This window comes from Danio aesculapii, chromosome 20 (assembly GCF_903798145.1).
Source record: "Danio aesculapii chromosome 20, fDanAes4.1, whole genome shotgun sequence".
Lineage (NCBI taxonomy): Eukaryota > Metazoa > Chordata > Actinopteri > Cypriniformes > Danionidae > Danio > Danio aesculapii.
Window position 1 is genome coordinate 24,202,732 of NC_079454.1, and position 15,821 is coordinate 24,218,552.

The window sequence follows — 15,821 nt, forward strand, 5'->3', positions numbered from 1 at the left end:
CACACCTTCGCTCGCATCTTTCTGCAATAAGTGCAAAACAACAGGAGACAATCAGGTCATCAGAGTTCAGTCCATTCTGATGAAATGCTTCATAGAAAAAGGTTTACGCAGAAATGACTTTCCCCGCTAACACTCAAAGACAGCTAATATTGTCTCTGTGGGAAAGAAGATCATAATTTCTGAAGAGATGTGTTTTCTCTTCTTTGTGAACTTGCATGCTCTCTGTTTTTGCAGGTCAGTAGCAAGGATGAGGACTTTTTGGATTTGTCTGTAGATGTTGAGCAGAACACTTCAATAACACACTGTCTCAGGTAGACATTTGCACACACACAAAACACAAAACAGTAATCACACACGCTGATGTGCATAACTAGCCCAGTTATTTCCACCGGGTTCATGTGTGTTTTGTCTTATGATGTTGTTTACAGGGACTTCAGTAATACAGAGACCCTGTGCAGCGAGTATAAATACTACTGTGAGATGTGCTGTAGCAAACAAGAGGCACAGAAACGGTGAGTAATATTACAAATCAGCCTTTTAACAACTATAGCTAACTGCTTAGATCAGGAGTGCCCAAACTTTTTCGTATGAACGTTGCCATGGGTAATTTCCTATTTTATTTCATAATATTTCAAATAAATAAAAAACCTTACTTTAAATTGTATTAACTAATGCAGTATAACTGTTTAAATGATAACTTATTGCAATAAAAACATAATCACATTTATAACACAGTGGAGTTTAATGCTTAATACATCAGTAAAGCAGAATCTGCCTTTGACTTGATTTGCTCACCAAAGTCTATGCATTGTCAGGTGACCGAATGTACATTTAAACTAAGTCTGATTAATTTACACCATTTAATTGAAACAATTAATTTTAACTAACTTTTAATGATAAATCAAACAAACATTTTGCATAAAATTTGAATAGAAAGAAAAGACAGATGTTGTCAAGCCTGCCATTAGAGAAAATAACTTGCATGCTAAAAGCTAAACAGCATATATTTGAAAACATATGGAGTCATAAAAACATATGTGAAATTAAGAGGAAGAAGTTGATGAATCATTTTTATGTGGACCATGTAGTTCCAGTCTTACTGGAACTTACTTTGCAGTTCTATTTTGATACACTCTTCAATCTATATATTTATATATATGTATGTATATATATATATACATACATACATACATACATACATACATACATACATACTTACATACATACATACATACATACATACATACATACACATATATATATATATATATATATATATATATATATATATATATATATATATATATATATATATATATATATATATATATATGTGTGTGTGTGTGTATGTATATGTGAATATATATATGTATATTAGCGCTTGGACCCGAAACTACTTTGTGTGACATCACACTTAACAAGTGGATAGGCTAGTAAGCACTAAAATACCTAAGAAGAAATATGCATGCAAAACGTAGTCTCAATTATTCATAATAAAATTATGACTCAGTTATTTTGATAACCTCATTCTGCACTTCAGCTAATCATCAGATTTCCTGTTCGGTCAAAAGCTCTCTAGAATTTGAAGTGTCCTGACCCAACACTATAAATAAATACTAAAGCTGCAGTTAAAATAACTCTGTTGATCACAGTTACTATTTTTGTTTTGTAAATTAACTTGCATATATAACTTGCGTATAAAGGCAGATCATATACTATTATATATATATATATATATATATATGCTGAATCCCACACAGAATTCTATATTTTAAAGCACATTAAAGGAGATTGGGAGACACTGTTAGACTCGCTCTCTTCAAACAAGCAGTGTGTTTGTGTGTGTTGCAGTATGCGTGTGAAGAAATTACCTATGATCTTGGCTCTTCATCTGAAGCGCTTTAAGTACATGGAGCAGCTTCATCGGTACACTAAACTGAGTTATCGTGTGGTCTTTCCACTGGAGCTACGCCTCTTCAACACCTCCGGGGACGCCATCAACCTCGACCGCATGTACGACCTCGTCGCTGTGGTGGTCCACTGTGGCAGGTATGAGAACTGTCAAACACGCACATCTGCAACGTATAAACACAGACGCTGCTAACACTGTCTGCCAGTTAGGTACATTAAATCATGTGTTGTAAATGCTGACCATATAAGCAGTTGGGAGTCTCAACATTCAGTGATGCCAATGTATTTTCAGTAGTAGATTATAATATCTTTTTTTTCTTCTTTAAGTGTAACACTTAATGTGTTATTCATGAAACATTACATTTGGGTTTTGTGTTTTATTTATATGGAAAATATTGTGGAAAATATTCAGTGTTTGCATTTTTAAAATAGAAACTGAATATAAACACTGTAATCATGTGTATTAGTGGCCCAAACAGAGGGCATTACATCACCATTGTGAAGAGCCATGGCTTCTGGCTGCTGTTTGATGACGACATTGTGGAGGTATGCAACTATATTTATTTATTATGTAATTATAGTCATTGTTATAGATTTATTATAAAATTTATATTATATTAGTTATATTTTTACAGATTTATTATAAAATGTTAATTATATTAGTTATATTATTGTAGTTAAATAGTATTATAGTGATAATAATTGGAGACTTGGTAAACATTAAAAAAATTCTCTCAAATGAAGGAGCGTACTCACACCATATTGTACTTGTGAAGGGTTACATAATACACACCACCAGTCAAAAGTTTGGAATCAGTAAAAATGTTTTAATGTTTTATAATGAGTTTATTTTGCACACAAAAGTTGCATTTATTTTATAAAAAACAAAGAACCATTAAAAATACATTTACTTTTATTCGTCAGCGTGAACCTGATTTCATCAATTAGGACATGTTCCTGGATCAACATCTATGTTGATCCTGGAACAACTTTACAATCAGCCAATCAGATTTAAGGGAAACGTTTACAGTTTATGTTAAGTTTAGGCTTACGGCTAGGTTTATGCACTTCTACTCGATTGTTATCCAACTATTATTCCCCGCTGATTTTTGGAATAGTTTACAGTTATGGTTGGGGTTACAGTTAGGGGTAGGGAATTAGGTATGGGTTACATTTTTGAACAAAATGATGTTCCAGGATCAACATAGATGTTAATCCAGAATCACATTGTACTTGGCAAAATCAGACTGTGCTATCCATCACAATAAATTGTTCAAGCATGAAAGTGTATACATTTATAATGTAAAAAAAAAAGATTGCAAATAAAAGCTATTATTTTGAACTTTGTTTTTAGAAACTAATCCTAAAAGTAAAATTATCAGGCTTCCACAATAACTAGAAGCAATACAAAAAACAAAATCAGCATTGTTAATAATCATTATTAGTGAAATCATCATATTATAACGATTTATAAAGGATCATGCAACACAGAAGACTGGAGTAATAATATTGAAAATTCAGTTTTGAATCGCAGAAATAAATTACATTTGAAACTACAGTCAATAAGAAAACAGTTATTTAAAATTGTAATTAGGTCTGTCACAATAATAAATGTATCAAATTATCGCACAACACATGGATATGACCTTAATCATTTTTGGTGATGCAATATATATCGCCCATACATAAAAAATCATTCTAGCTACATTTTAGCTGATTGCTCTACATCTCTATTGGAAGTGTCAGTAAAAAAAACACTATAGTATTTATTATAAATAACTAGTATATAAATAACTTGGTGTTATTTATTTAGGATATGCGTTTTCACATTCTGATTGCAATGCCTAATTAGGAAAGGTTTGGAAGAGTGTATTTGCTTCTGATTATATTATATTATTATTTTGGAATTATATAATGGTGGCATAAAATGGTCTTAAAATTACAATATTATTGTATATTGCAGTAAATCTTGGTGCAATATATCGTACAACAAAAAATAGATGTTGTGACAGGCCTAATTGTAATAATATTTCACAATTTAACAGTTTTTATCATATTTTTGATCAAATAAATGCAGCCTTGGTGCGATTCTATTAAAACATAAAAAAATATTACGTTTGGCAAGTACTGTACATAAAATAAAAACTCTTCTCCATGTACACTGTAAAAAATGCTGTGCTTCACACAATTCCTTCATATTGTCCCAACACAAGTCGATTAAATTAACTTTAAAAAATGTATATATTTTTAAAAATTTAAGAGGATTGAACTTAAAACTATCAAGTAGATGTTTCCACTCATTTTAAATAAGTAGTTTGAACAAGTAGCAAAAATAATTTTTTGAGTGTAGAATGTAACCTACTCTCTTATTTTCCCCATCCATCCTTCCGTTTCTCCACAGAAAATTGATGCGCAGGCGATAGAGGAATTCTACGGTTTGACCTCTGACATTTCCAAGAACTCTGAGTCGGGATACATTTTGTTTTATCAGTCCAGAGAATGAAGGAGCAAAGGGGAACAAATGAAAAGCAGAGGAAGAACAGAGAGAGAAGAGATCAAATAGAGCGTATATGTGAAGATGACATCCGCTAGATTCCCTTTCCACATCCCTCTCCTTTTCCTCATCTCATCCTCAGGGTCTCCAGCTGAGACTGAGTGCCAAAAGCCCTCTGTTACCCCATTTGCCAATATGATCTTCAAATCTGACCATTAAGTCAGTCACCTGCATCTGAAAGGCACTTTATAAACAAAAAAACGACAATAAGGAACACAAAAGCAACATGAAGAGGAAAGAAATATTCAACTACAATACTTGTGAAAACTTGAAGGAATCAAAAAGCTACAAAAGGAGCGACGAGTCCTAGTACTTTAGCAAGAGTCACTGCTTCTGTTCTGCCCAGGAAAGTGCCTCTCATCCTGGGTATCTGAAACAAGGAGAAGGGTTTCTCTCTCTCTCCCTATCTCAAACCCTGGCTAAAGGTCAGGGACCCATTTCTCGACACTTTAGATGTTTTATACTGTGATGCCCACCCATCAGTCTTCATTCATACTCAACTCTTAGGGGCTGTTCACACAGAATTTGTTTTTGCATTACATCAAGCTGCTTTTCCATTGTTTTTCTTTGTCCAGATGAGCTAGATGTTTAACTGTTGCATTCAAGTTTTGCTCTCGAGTTAAAAGAAGTTCAACTTTTTATGCGTGGGTGGCACGGTGGCTCAGTGGTTAGCACTGTCGCCTCACAGCAAGAAGGTTGCTGGTTCGAGTCCCGGCTGGGCCAGTTGGCATTTCTGTATGAAGTTTGCGTGTTCTTCCCATGTTCTTGTGGGTTTCCTCTGGGTGATCCGGGTTCCCCCACAGTCCAAAGACATGCGCTATAGATGAATTGGATTAACTAAAATTACCACAGTGTATGAGTGCATATGTGAATGTGAGAGTGTTTTGTGTTTCCCAGTACTGCATTGAGGCTGGAAGGACATTCGCTGCATAAAACATATACTGCAATAGTTGGCGATTCATTCCACCGTGGCGACCCCTGATAAATAAGGGACGAAGCCGAAGGAAAATTAATGAATGGACTTGAATCCATCAATTTTTTTTGTTTTGTAACATTAATATTACAGAATTTAATAATAAAATAATCCCAGAATTCCAAAAAAAAAATTATGAGTTGCGATATTGTTTAAATGTAATTAAAACATGTTCAATTTAAAATTTTCATGAGATTGATTATTTATACAAGATGTTGAATGATAATTTAGTGAAGCCATTTAAAATATGGATTAGTTACAAATTCATATTGAAAAAAATTGTATATTTAGCCTTTTTTATACCCCATTTAAACCAAAAAAAACTTGTTCTGTGTGAATTGCCCCTTATATAGTAGCTGGTGAATCCATACATCCTTGTTTAGTCCAGGTCATCTGATGGGCTGTTTGCACTGTGTGACCATTTGTTGTGGATTTTGGTATGTTGGTCTTACATGAGCAAGTGTATTTGTGTGTGTTTGTGTCTGCATTTAGACAGTAAATGCAGACAGCTGCTTTGAAATGACTTTGAATTTCAGTCAGAAATAGTTACTGAGAGATTTTTCACAGGATGTCCAATATTGAATTCTTTGCTCTTCTCTAGTAACAAAGAAAAAGGACAGCATTGCAGGGCTGAATCACTGCTTTAGTCTCTATTGCATCCTTATCTAGCATTGTTGTTATCTAACTTCCACTGTAGGTAATGGCCTTACACAGACGTGTCTGATAACAACTTTGTGGTTTGCTGTTGGTGCGTAGTTCAACAAAATCTGCCTGTCCTGACAGACAATCCCACAAATTTTTCACTTTCACTTTTACCTTTAGTTTTTACCCCAGCTGGGTTGAATGAAGCAATTCTAATTAACTATTTGGCATATTGTGGCGGCTAATTTGTATGAGTACATTTGTACATTACACTCTTATATGCCCCAGTCATAGTTATGTTTAGGGTTTGAGTTAGTATAGTCAAGCTTACTATTTTTTTTTTCTTAAACATCTCATATTTTTGAAATGAATTCCTGAATGGCATATGAATTCATACGCTTTCTTGTGGTATGGTCGGTGACTCGGCTGTGGATGTGCGATATTTACGTTACAATGCCCATTAGCCACTACCAACATAGATACCCATTAGCCACTACCAACATAGTGGCTATTCTTCCTGGGTTCCAACAAAAAAAATGACAAATTTACATCAAATCATTATCAAAATTCATACAATATATACATTAAATTAAAACGACAGTAACAAATACCAAAACCAAAAGAGGAAAATTTACACTAAACCATAACAATAGACACCAATACCACAACCAAACAGACAAATTTACATTAAGCCATAATTATAGAAACAATACAAAAAACATAATTTGGAATTAGTTTAAAGCATCAGAAGTATCAATTAACTAAAATACTATGAGTTGGCATTGTCAAGTACGTCAAATACTTTACAAAAAAAACACTTCTTAATGCATTCACTGCACATTAAGGTCAATCAGAATGCAGTTTGAATGACTCTGTAATACTAATCGTGAAAGGAAAAGAGAGATTTGTTTGGGTTTGTGTTTTTTAATTCATTGTAAGATTTGAAATAGTTCAATAATACCAAACAAGCAACAATGCTGCTTTCCTAAATATCAGCATGCGAATACAACTGCTAGACCGATACAGTATATGATACCCATTTTATTCAACAGTTCTACAAACAAGTTAATATTAAGTTCATAATTGAGTTATGATTTCAGAGATAACACTGAGTAAGTTTACATGGACACTAATAATCAGATTTTAATATGATTAAGACAATACTCTGAATAAAAGTCTACCATGTAAACAGATTTTTTTTTGATTACCTTAATTCGAGTGAAGTCGTAATCAAAATAAAAATAAATCGAAGTAAGACGTGGAGTATTCCTATTTTAGTCGCATTATTGAAGTTCAGTACAGTCATGTAAACACCTTGATCAAACTATTACCATCATGTAGGACTTTTGGCAGTGTTTTGCGACAGGATTTTCCATACACACATGGCTGTTTGACACTATTTTCTGCACCTACCGAGTCAGTTTGACACAGAGGCATGAATGAAATATTTCTTAATAAAAGTGTAAGTGCCGAACTGCAGTTTAAAAATTTAAAATGAAACACCGAAATTACTTGAAACTCTGGAGGAAACGTGGATATCGTGGTGATGCAATGACGTTAAGTGATCTATGTGCTGTAACATGTAAAATGGGATCATAAAAGGAACATTCAAAAAGCAACTCATGTAAACACCTTAATCATATTATAGTCTAATTAAGCTTAAGGCTAATAATTTGATAACTGATGTCCATGTAAATGTAGTCACTGTCTCAGTAGTTTCGCCAATGAAAATAGCTCCAAGCCAGGCTGGAGTGGAACATTTTTACCAACTCAAAATTATTAAAATAATTGGAAAAAAAATGTATGATCCAATAAATATTGAAAAACAACAATATTGTTAGTATCGCACACCCCTAGTCTCAGCTTCACTTTTCCCCTCTGCCTCAATTTTCTCTCTGTCCTCAATTCTGCTACCTTTTCTAGATGAAGCCGGAAAAAAATAATACACACACACACAAAAATCCCCTTGTAAACTTGCTTTTTTTACATGAAGTTGGGTTGGTTGAGTCCATGATTTAAATTCACCTTTTCTTCCCCTTAATAGATATTTTATACACAAGATGATGTGGCATTTCATTTTATCAATACTTGTTAAAATATGGAAGGTCAAGGACATTTTAGAAGAAACTTGAAATGCAACCACAGCCTTGACATTACTGCAATGCGGTATGTAAAGTATCTGATATAGGATGTTGCTTAAGAACATGCACACAATTATTGTGGCATTAATCTGAGAGGGCTTTTAATATTTAATATACATTGTACTGTTAGGAGAGCGTCTGCCTTTGGATAAATTAGGAGTTTTATCGAAGGCAGTGCAGGGAAGTGTACGAACATTTCATTTTGTATATATATATATATGGAAGTGGCTGACTTAAGATGAAGGGAAATGATGTGCAATATAGGGATAAAATAAACATTCCATGCTCAATGTTTTTAGCACATTTAGATTTTTTATTTCATTTGTAATTAATCTCACAGCAACACTAATGACGAGTACTCCGCTTTTTTTAATGTATAGCTTTTTATGTGTAATTTAGGTAACATTTACTAATTTATTCTCTCAGAAATACCTTTAATTAAGTAACTGTACTCTGAGTGGAAATAGCCCATGACTGAAGTACATTTTGTTTTTTCTACCTTTTCTGCACATTCATCATGACACTATAGATAAGCAGAAAAGAAACTGGTGGACAGGTGTTTTCTAGATTCGTTCATTACTCCACATGTGCTCTAGTACCCTTTGTAGGGCTGTATTTTTACACTCCTCTACGTCATTATATGTTAAAGCCAAACTACATGCAATACCGATGTATGAACACTGTAACAACACGATGTGAGATTGACTATGCAGTGTTTGTCCTGTTGTTTCTCAAGGCTTGACAGATGCTGACTTTATTTTTTTTGGGGGGGGGGATGATAGCTTTTTTATTTTTCATTTGCATTTCCCAAATGGCTGGTTCTCAAAATAGGCAGCGTATGTTGCTGTTTTGGGTTGTTTTATTGGTACCTAGGCCATTGCTGCATTCCAATTCACATACTGTACTTATGTACATATTCTAGTTGGCTATTCTAGTTGGCTAGATATTGATTAACAGTCATTCTAACAACTTTACCGAAGCCTCTGTATTTGACGGTTAGTCTCGCGCGTCCGCCATGTTTGTAGTTTGTTTACACTTTTCAGCCGCGTTTGTAGTTCCACCTCCAGGTACAACGTGCAATGTTAGCGGTTAGAGTATGGACGCTTTAACACTTAGTATAACACAGTAAACCATCCTAGAACCTTTGGCATACTCTTTTACTTTGATTTGGGACATACTAATTCAATTTTCGAATACTTTTTAGGACGAATAGTGTGCGAATTGGGACGCAGCAACTGTTTCTCTTCCCATGGCTGTTGTTTTGGAGATCAAAAATGTGCCAAAATTGTTGTGGGAATCTCACACTCCTTGGAACTGGAAAACGGAAGAGATATATTTGTGTCATGAACTGTACATAAATATTATGTAGACACGTTAAGTTATATTTTGTAAAACACTAGATGATTCTGTTTTTAAAAAATGACCTGTTATTTGCATGGGGAAGCCACGGATGCAAATAAAGGAAGAGTTTTGTCACAGATGATTTCGATCAGGTCCCTTGTGGTGACCTGGTTGGTTTTGTTGTTCTGTAGCATAGCCTGAACTAAAAGTACTGTAACTGCTTAATACTGTGGATCGAATCCTCACACAAGAACATCTGGGTTTATGTCACTTTTTACAGTTACACACCATGTATGCAAAAAACACACCTATCTGTTTTGTCCTCCTTTTAATGTGTGTGTTTTTAGGTCCAGAAGAAGAGATGTACAATGTGTGTGTTTGTGTGTCTGAGAGAGAAACACCAGGACTCGAACTCTACGGTGTGATAACTGGTGTGATAACTGTAAGTGCACTTTATCATAGCAGAACCAAAAAGGTTTCTCATGGGAACTGGAATCCTGACTGAGATTCTTTTGGTTTGTTTTCCTTTCCTCAATAAATGAAACACGACTTTACCAGCTGTGACTCAACCATGCTTTTTTATTCCCTCGATTGCTTATTGCTTGTTTGTTCTCTGTGTGTTCATTTTAATTATTCCCCTGCTTCATGTGCCTGGCACAAATCTTTTTGTTTTCCTCTCCAGTGATTAACAACATGGCAATTTTATACAGACACAGAAGAAGGCCTTGGGGAGGAGGAGTGACGGAAAAGAATAGACTCATCAAACTAGCAAAATGACAAGAATTTGAAATGACAGTAAGCCCATTATTTGCCTGATGCATCAACACCAGCGAACATATTGTTGGATTTCCTGAAGGAGATGTTTGATATCCTGTGTGTGTAAAAGCAAGGTAAATTTGTGACGTCTTTCTGCACAAAAAAACAAGCAACTTCTGCAACAGAGAGAGTTAAGTGTCATGATTATCTAGAAAATCAATGTGTGCGTGTGTAAGACCTTAACATTTGTGGGAACATATATGCATCACACTATGTGCGTCACAAACTGATCAGCTTGAAGTGTGCAAGACATTGTCTACTGTTTCTCTTATATTTGCGCTTGTTTGTGAAACAAAACCTAGTTTTTTTTTATCTACACTACCAGACAAAAGTCTTGTCAATTCCAGTTGTAAGAGCAACAAATAATAACTTGACTTTAGTTAATCTTTTGGAAATGTGGCAGAAGGTAGAATTTTCTGATGAATCGTCTGTTGAGCTGCATCTCAATCATCACAAATACTGCAGTAGATCTATTGGAACCCACGTGGACCCAATATTTACAAAGAAAGCAGTCAAGTTTGGTGATGGAAAAATCATGGTTTGGGGTTACATTCAGTATGGGAAAGTGCGAGAAATCTGCAGAGTGGACGGCAACATCAACAGCCTGAGGTGTCAAGACATTTGTGCTGCCCATTACATTACAAACCACATAAGAGGGCAAATTCATCAGCAGGATAGTGCTCCTTCTCACACTTCAGCCTCCACACCAAAGTTCCTGAAAGCAAAGAAGATCAAGATGCTCCAGGATTGGCCACACTGTATAAAAAATATCCTTAAATTAGCAGGTTTCTGTATTTTGTGATTCATGTTTCTATTTTTTATTATTTATAAGACCTTGATAATTCTTCTGACAACTTTTAACCTTAAAACGTTGGAAAATGTGACTTATTAACATTTTTAATGGTTTACAGTGATATGTTCTCTGCGTTGATGTTGTATATTACAGTACGAAAACCCTATAATAAGCTGCTAGTACATTTTCTGTTATTTTACAGATTTATTTATATATTATTTCTTAAACGTAATATTATTTCAAACTACTAAAATGTCAATAAAAGTCACTGTGTTAAACTGTAGAGTTGAAATTTCAACATCAAAAGTCGACAGAGCAGAGATCAAGCTCCCATCATGCAATTCCCAACTGTAAATTGTGAACACAAAATACGGAAACTGTAAATTAACAGATATTTTTAGTGTACATTCCATATGCTTAGAAACTTACGGAATCCTTTTTGTTTCCTTCTTTCACTGAATAAAATAAGATTTCTCATAATTTACAATTACAAAATAAGAAGCAAATCTGTTTTTGTTTTTTTTCTTAAAATTCCCTGATACAAACTCGCATTTGCTAATTAATACAGAATTGCTTCATGGAGTTGTGTATTAAGATACTTGCTCAAGCTTGTGAGACCTACTTTACTCAACTTTGCTATTCTAGGTACTACCAGAAGCCCTGAGTTTTGAGACCTTAAAGAGCGAGTTGGATTGTAGCGAGACAAAAGGTTGGTTAGATAAACAGGAGCTAGATTATTTAAAGCTTTGTAGGTAAGAAGCAATATTTTAAATTCAATACGAAACTTAACAGGCAGCCAGTGTAAGGAGGATAAAATTGGGGTGATGTGATCAAATTTTCTAGACCTGGTAAGAACTCTGGCAGCTGCATTTTGTACTAATTGAAGTTTGTTAATAGAGGATGCTGGGCAGCCAGCAAACAGAGCATTACAGTAATCCAGCCTAGAAGTCATAAAAGCATGGACTAGCTTTTCTGCATCTGAGATGGATAGCATACTTCGTAACTTAGCAATATTTCTCAGATGAAAGAAAGCAGTTTTTGTGACATGGGATATATGATCAACTATTAAATGTTTTACGGTGGACCACTGTGCTTCCCTATCGTCATAAGGGCACCTCACAGCCACTTTACAGTAAATTTAAGACAGTGTAAGACCTTAATTTCCTAGATTTAAATTTAAGACATTTTAAGGTTTTTTCAAGGGACTATGTCTCTCAGCTGGCCTGGGAACGCCTCCAGATCCCCCCGGAGGAGCTGGAGGAAGTGTCTGGGGAGAGGGAAGTCTGGGGTTCTCTCCTAAGACTGCTGCCCCCGCGACCCTGGCCCCGGAAAAGCGGCAGAAAATGAATGAATGAATCAATTTATCTGAGCTTGTAGATTGTTTCTTACATTTTATGCTTACAGATTCTCTCTTACAGAATCTTCCCAATCAATCTAAGATTATAAATTGTTTCATAATAATTATTCAACACATCTAGTGAAATTCATATCACAATATACTGTATATCGCAGAATAAAAAAAGTATTGCAATGTTAAATATTTCCAATATCGTGCAGCCCTATATTAAACGCTTCTTATTTAGAATGATCAAAGAGCAGGATTGCAGTTATACTGGATGAATGTTAAGAATGTAGTTTGCCCCTTTTAAACGTCTAGGTTAATTGCATCTGACTCAGTTAAAGTATGAATGTTATCTATATGGACAGACAGCTAACATTCCACAGACATTTTCATTTAAAATCTCAAAACATTTTCCCCCTCCATTCCATTTCTGGGTTCATTCATGATTCCGTTCAGTCCCCAGATGATCTCGTTTGATTCATTCATGTCTCATTCAGAAACTACTAAGAGTTCTTTCCATAAACTCAAACCAATGCAGATCCCCCTGTGTGGGTTAATGTGATTGCCCTTAAATTATCTCACTCTGTTTGTGTGTGTTCGTAGGAGAGATGAATGAATGTGTGTGGTTTAAAAAGGAAATCAGAAGAAATACAGCCTTGTGGGTTTTGTTATATAATTCACAACTGCAGCTCCATTGAAACTTGCTGTTGACAGCGGAAATGTCTTCATTGATCCGCACTGATCTAGTGACACCCCTCACACATTTACTGGCTAATAAAACTTCCGATCTCTTAAGCAAGTTTCTCAATAAGTAAACATGATTTCCTCTCAGCAAAAGGTCGTGTTGGCCTGAAAAGGGAGGTGTTTTGGTCTGTGATGCAGCTGTCTCTCTGTTTATGTATGATTCAGTGAGTAATATGACTTGGTGCAGCTACATTTTCATCTAGTAATCACATCACCGCAATAGAACTCATCATCGGACCAATCAAAAGCAATATTTATAGCAGTATGCATCATTAAGCAAATAATCTGTGTGATTATTAAAAGAAAATAAGCATTTAAATGTCAAGCGGAGGCCAGTGTTTTCAGACTGATGACCAAACAGAACGGGACTTTGATGCGTCCAGTACATGTTTGTAATTACCTTGATTGGACATAATCAGCTGTAGTTTCTCTCTAAAGAAAAGGATAAGCTATCAAAGGTAATTCACTGCAAAAGAAAACGATCATAACTGAAATAACTTCTAAACAATAACTTCTAAATACTTCTTACTTCTGAAATAATCATCTTCTAATGCTGTAAAAATCTTTGATTCATTTTCTGAAAAAAACATGGGTTTATAGGTCTAATCGTGCAATTAGTTGTGTGCAAGGAAAATGTTTGTGCTTAGAATTGGTTTATTGGAATATGGTTGCATCTTGTGACACCAGGTCTTGTTTTTGGCTTCATTCACATATTTATTTGACATGCACAGCCAAAACTAGCATAGCATAACTGCAGTTTTTTTAAAGTTTACTGCTATGTCCATATGAAGTAGGGCTGCACAATATATCGTTTTAGCTTCAATATCGCAGTGTGCACATTGCAAAGATATGCAATGTCCAGTCTGAATTATAGTTGAGTAGGAGCTACAGAATTGTATTTAATCACTGTATTTATATAGAATTTATATGATTTATGCAAAAAAAACATCTTTCTTAGAATTTTGGTCTTGTTTCTAGTTCAAATATCTACATGTCAAAGTGAAAACAAGATTATTTCACTTACCACACTGGCAGATACTTTCCTTGAAATAAGCAAAAAAAAAAAAAAACTCTTAATTTTTAATTATTTCTTCTGACGGTGAAAACTTAACTTTTTTTTTTTTTTACCTGATCTAAGATTTTTTGGGGGAAATTAGAAACAAAAGACAAAAAGTAAGAAAAGCATTTTTTTTCATTGTGATTATTCCATTTCTGTACCTGAATACTGTTAGACTTCCCAGAAAACTGTCAAATCATGCTATTGAAACCATCTTCTGAAACTTTATTCATATCACAATATTTATTGCAGAAAAATAAAATATCGCAAAATCAGATTTTTTCAATATCGTACAGACTTACTATGAAGTGTACTTTAAAGACTGAATTTACCTAGATATAAACTGAAGTCGAATGAATGGAGAAATACAGGTTTGTTATATTATCTTCCGGAAAAATCCTCCTCCTCACCCCCTCCTCTGGTGAGGATGAAAGACCAATAAATGATTTTATCCAGTCTCAAGGCTGAGAGCACCGTCAGACTGAGAGCTGTGTTGCTGAATGAATGAAATTAAAAGAGAGGTGAACGCAGGAAAAAACGTATTACTTTTTCAACCCAACTCAACTTTGTTAAGCCTTTCTCTGCTGCATGCATGTGAAAAAATGAGCTCAGATTTGCAGTATCGTGACAGTTTGTGTCCACTATGCATGCCAAAAAGTGCCTGGTTCAGTCTAGAAGTTGTAACTTCTTCCTCGTAATCTCAGCTCCATCTGATTGTGGTTTGAATACGTAATGCTTTAATCTGTTACTGGTTATTTGACGTTTTTATTATGTAGCTCATTCCTTCTAGCTAAAATAAACCTTTCTGCCGCTTCAGTTGAAAAGATTGCCATTCAACAAAGAACCTGTCAACTGAAGTATGATTATTTTGTGTATTTCAGAGCACATCACACTGTGTGTGAGCTTCAGACACTGACAGCACCTGCAGGAGCATTAGAGCAGTGCTCATTAATATTCATGACCATTCCAAATACGGTCAAAGCCAACCATCTCATCTTAAGGTTGGAAATAGACCTTTTTATGACCATTTCTGGAGAATTTTTGCACTTACCCAACCCACATGTCTATTATTTAGATATCTGAGAACAGTTTAACATTATGTATCAGTGCATTCTCTTAATATCTAAGCAGAGGGTAATTTTGAGCTAAACCATTCTGGTGACACCAAAGATTTATTTTATGATATTATTATAAAGGGCATATATGTCCCATTTAATGAGGCAATACACCGATCCTATTATTCAAATTCATTACACACATGCATAAAGATCAGAGAGCTGTTGTGTCTGTATTAGATGCTAAAAAGCTCATCATTAAATGTTAATGCGTGCAGTCTTTGAATTGTAATTTCATAGTAGCACCGCTCTGATAAGCAATCAGTGTTCTGACCTGAACCATGTGTCATGTAGGAAGCGCTGAACTTTCCAGTAATGCGCTTTTGGCATTTGTTGTTCTAGTTCCCAGAAATCCACAAAAAAGGGAAAAGAATTGGCTTTTATACTTTACA

General features: G+C 34.7%; 1 protein-coding gene across 1 annotated transcript in view; it reads left to right on the plus strand.

Moving 5' to 3' along the window:
• Positions 1-10,116, plus strand: part of usp46 (ubiquitin specific peptidase 46) — a 33,400-nt gene extending 23,284 nt beyond the window's left edge. Inside the window, exons 5-9 of the mRNA XM_056481336.1 lie at positions 235-311; positions 429-512; positions 1,852-2,049; positions 2,379-2,457; positions 4,313-10,116. Coding sequence (XP_056337311.1) covers positions 235-311; positions 429-512; positions 1,852-2,049; positions 2,379-2,457; positions 4,313-4,414 — 540 coding nt within the window. The 3' untranslated portion in view covers positions 4,415-10,116. The remainder of the gene's footprint in view (positions 1-234; positions 312-428; positions 513-1,851; positions 2,050-2,378; positions 2,458-4,312) is intronic.
• The last annotated feature ends 5,705 nt before the right edge of the window (positions 10,117-15,821 follow it).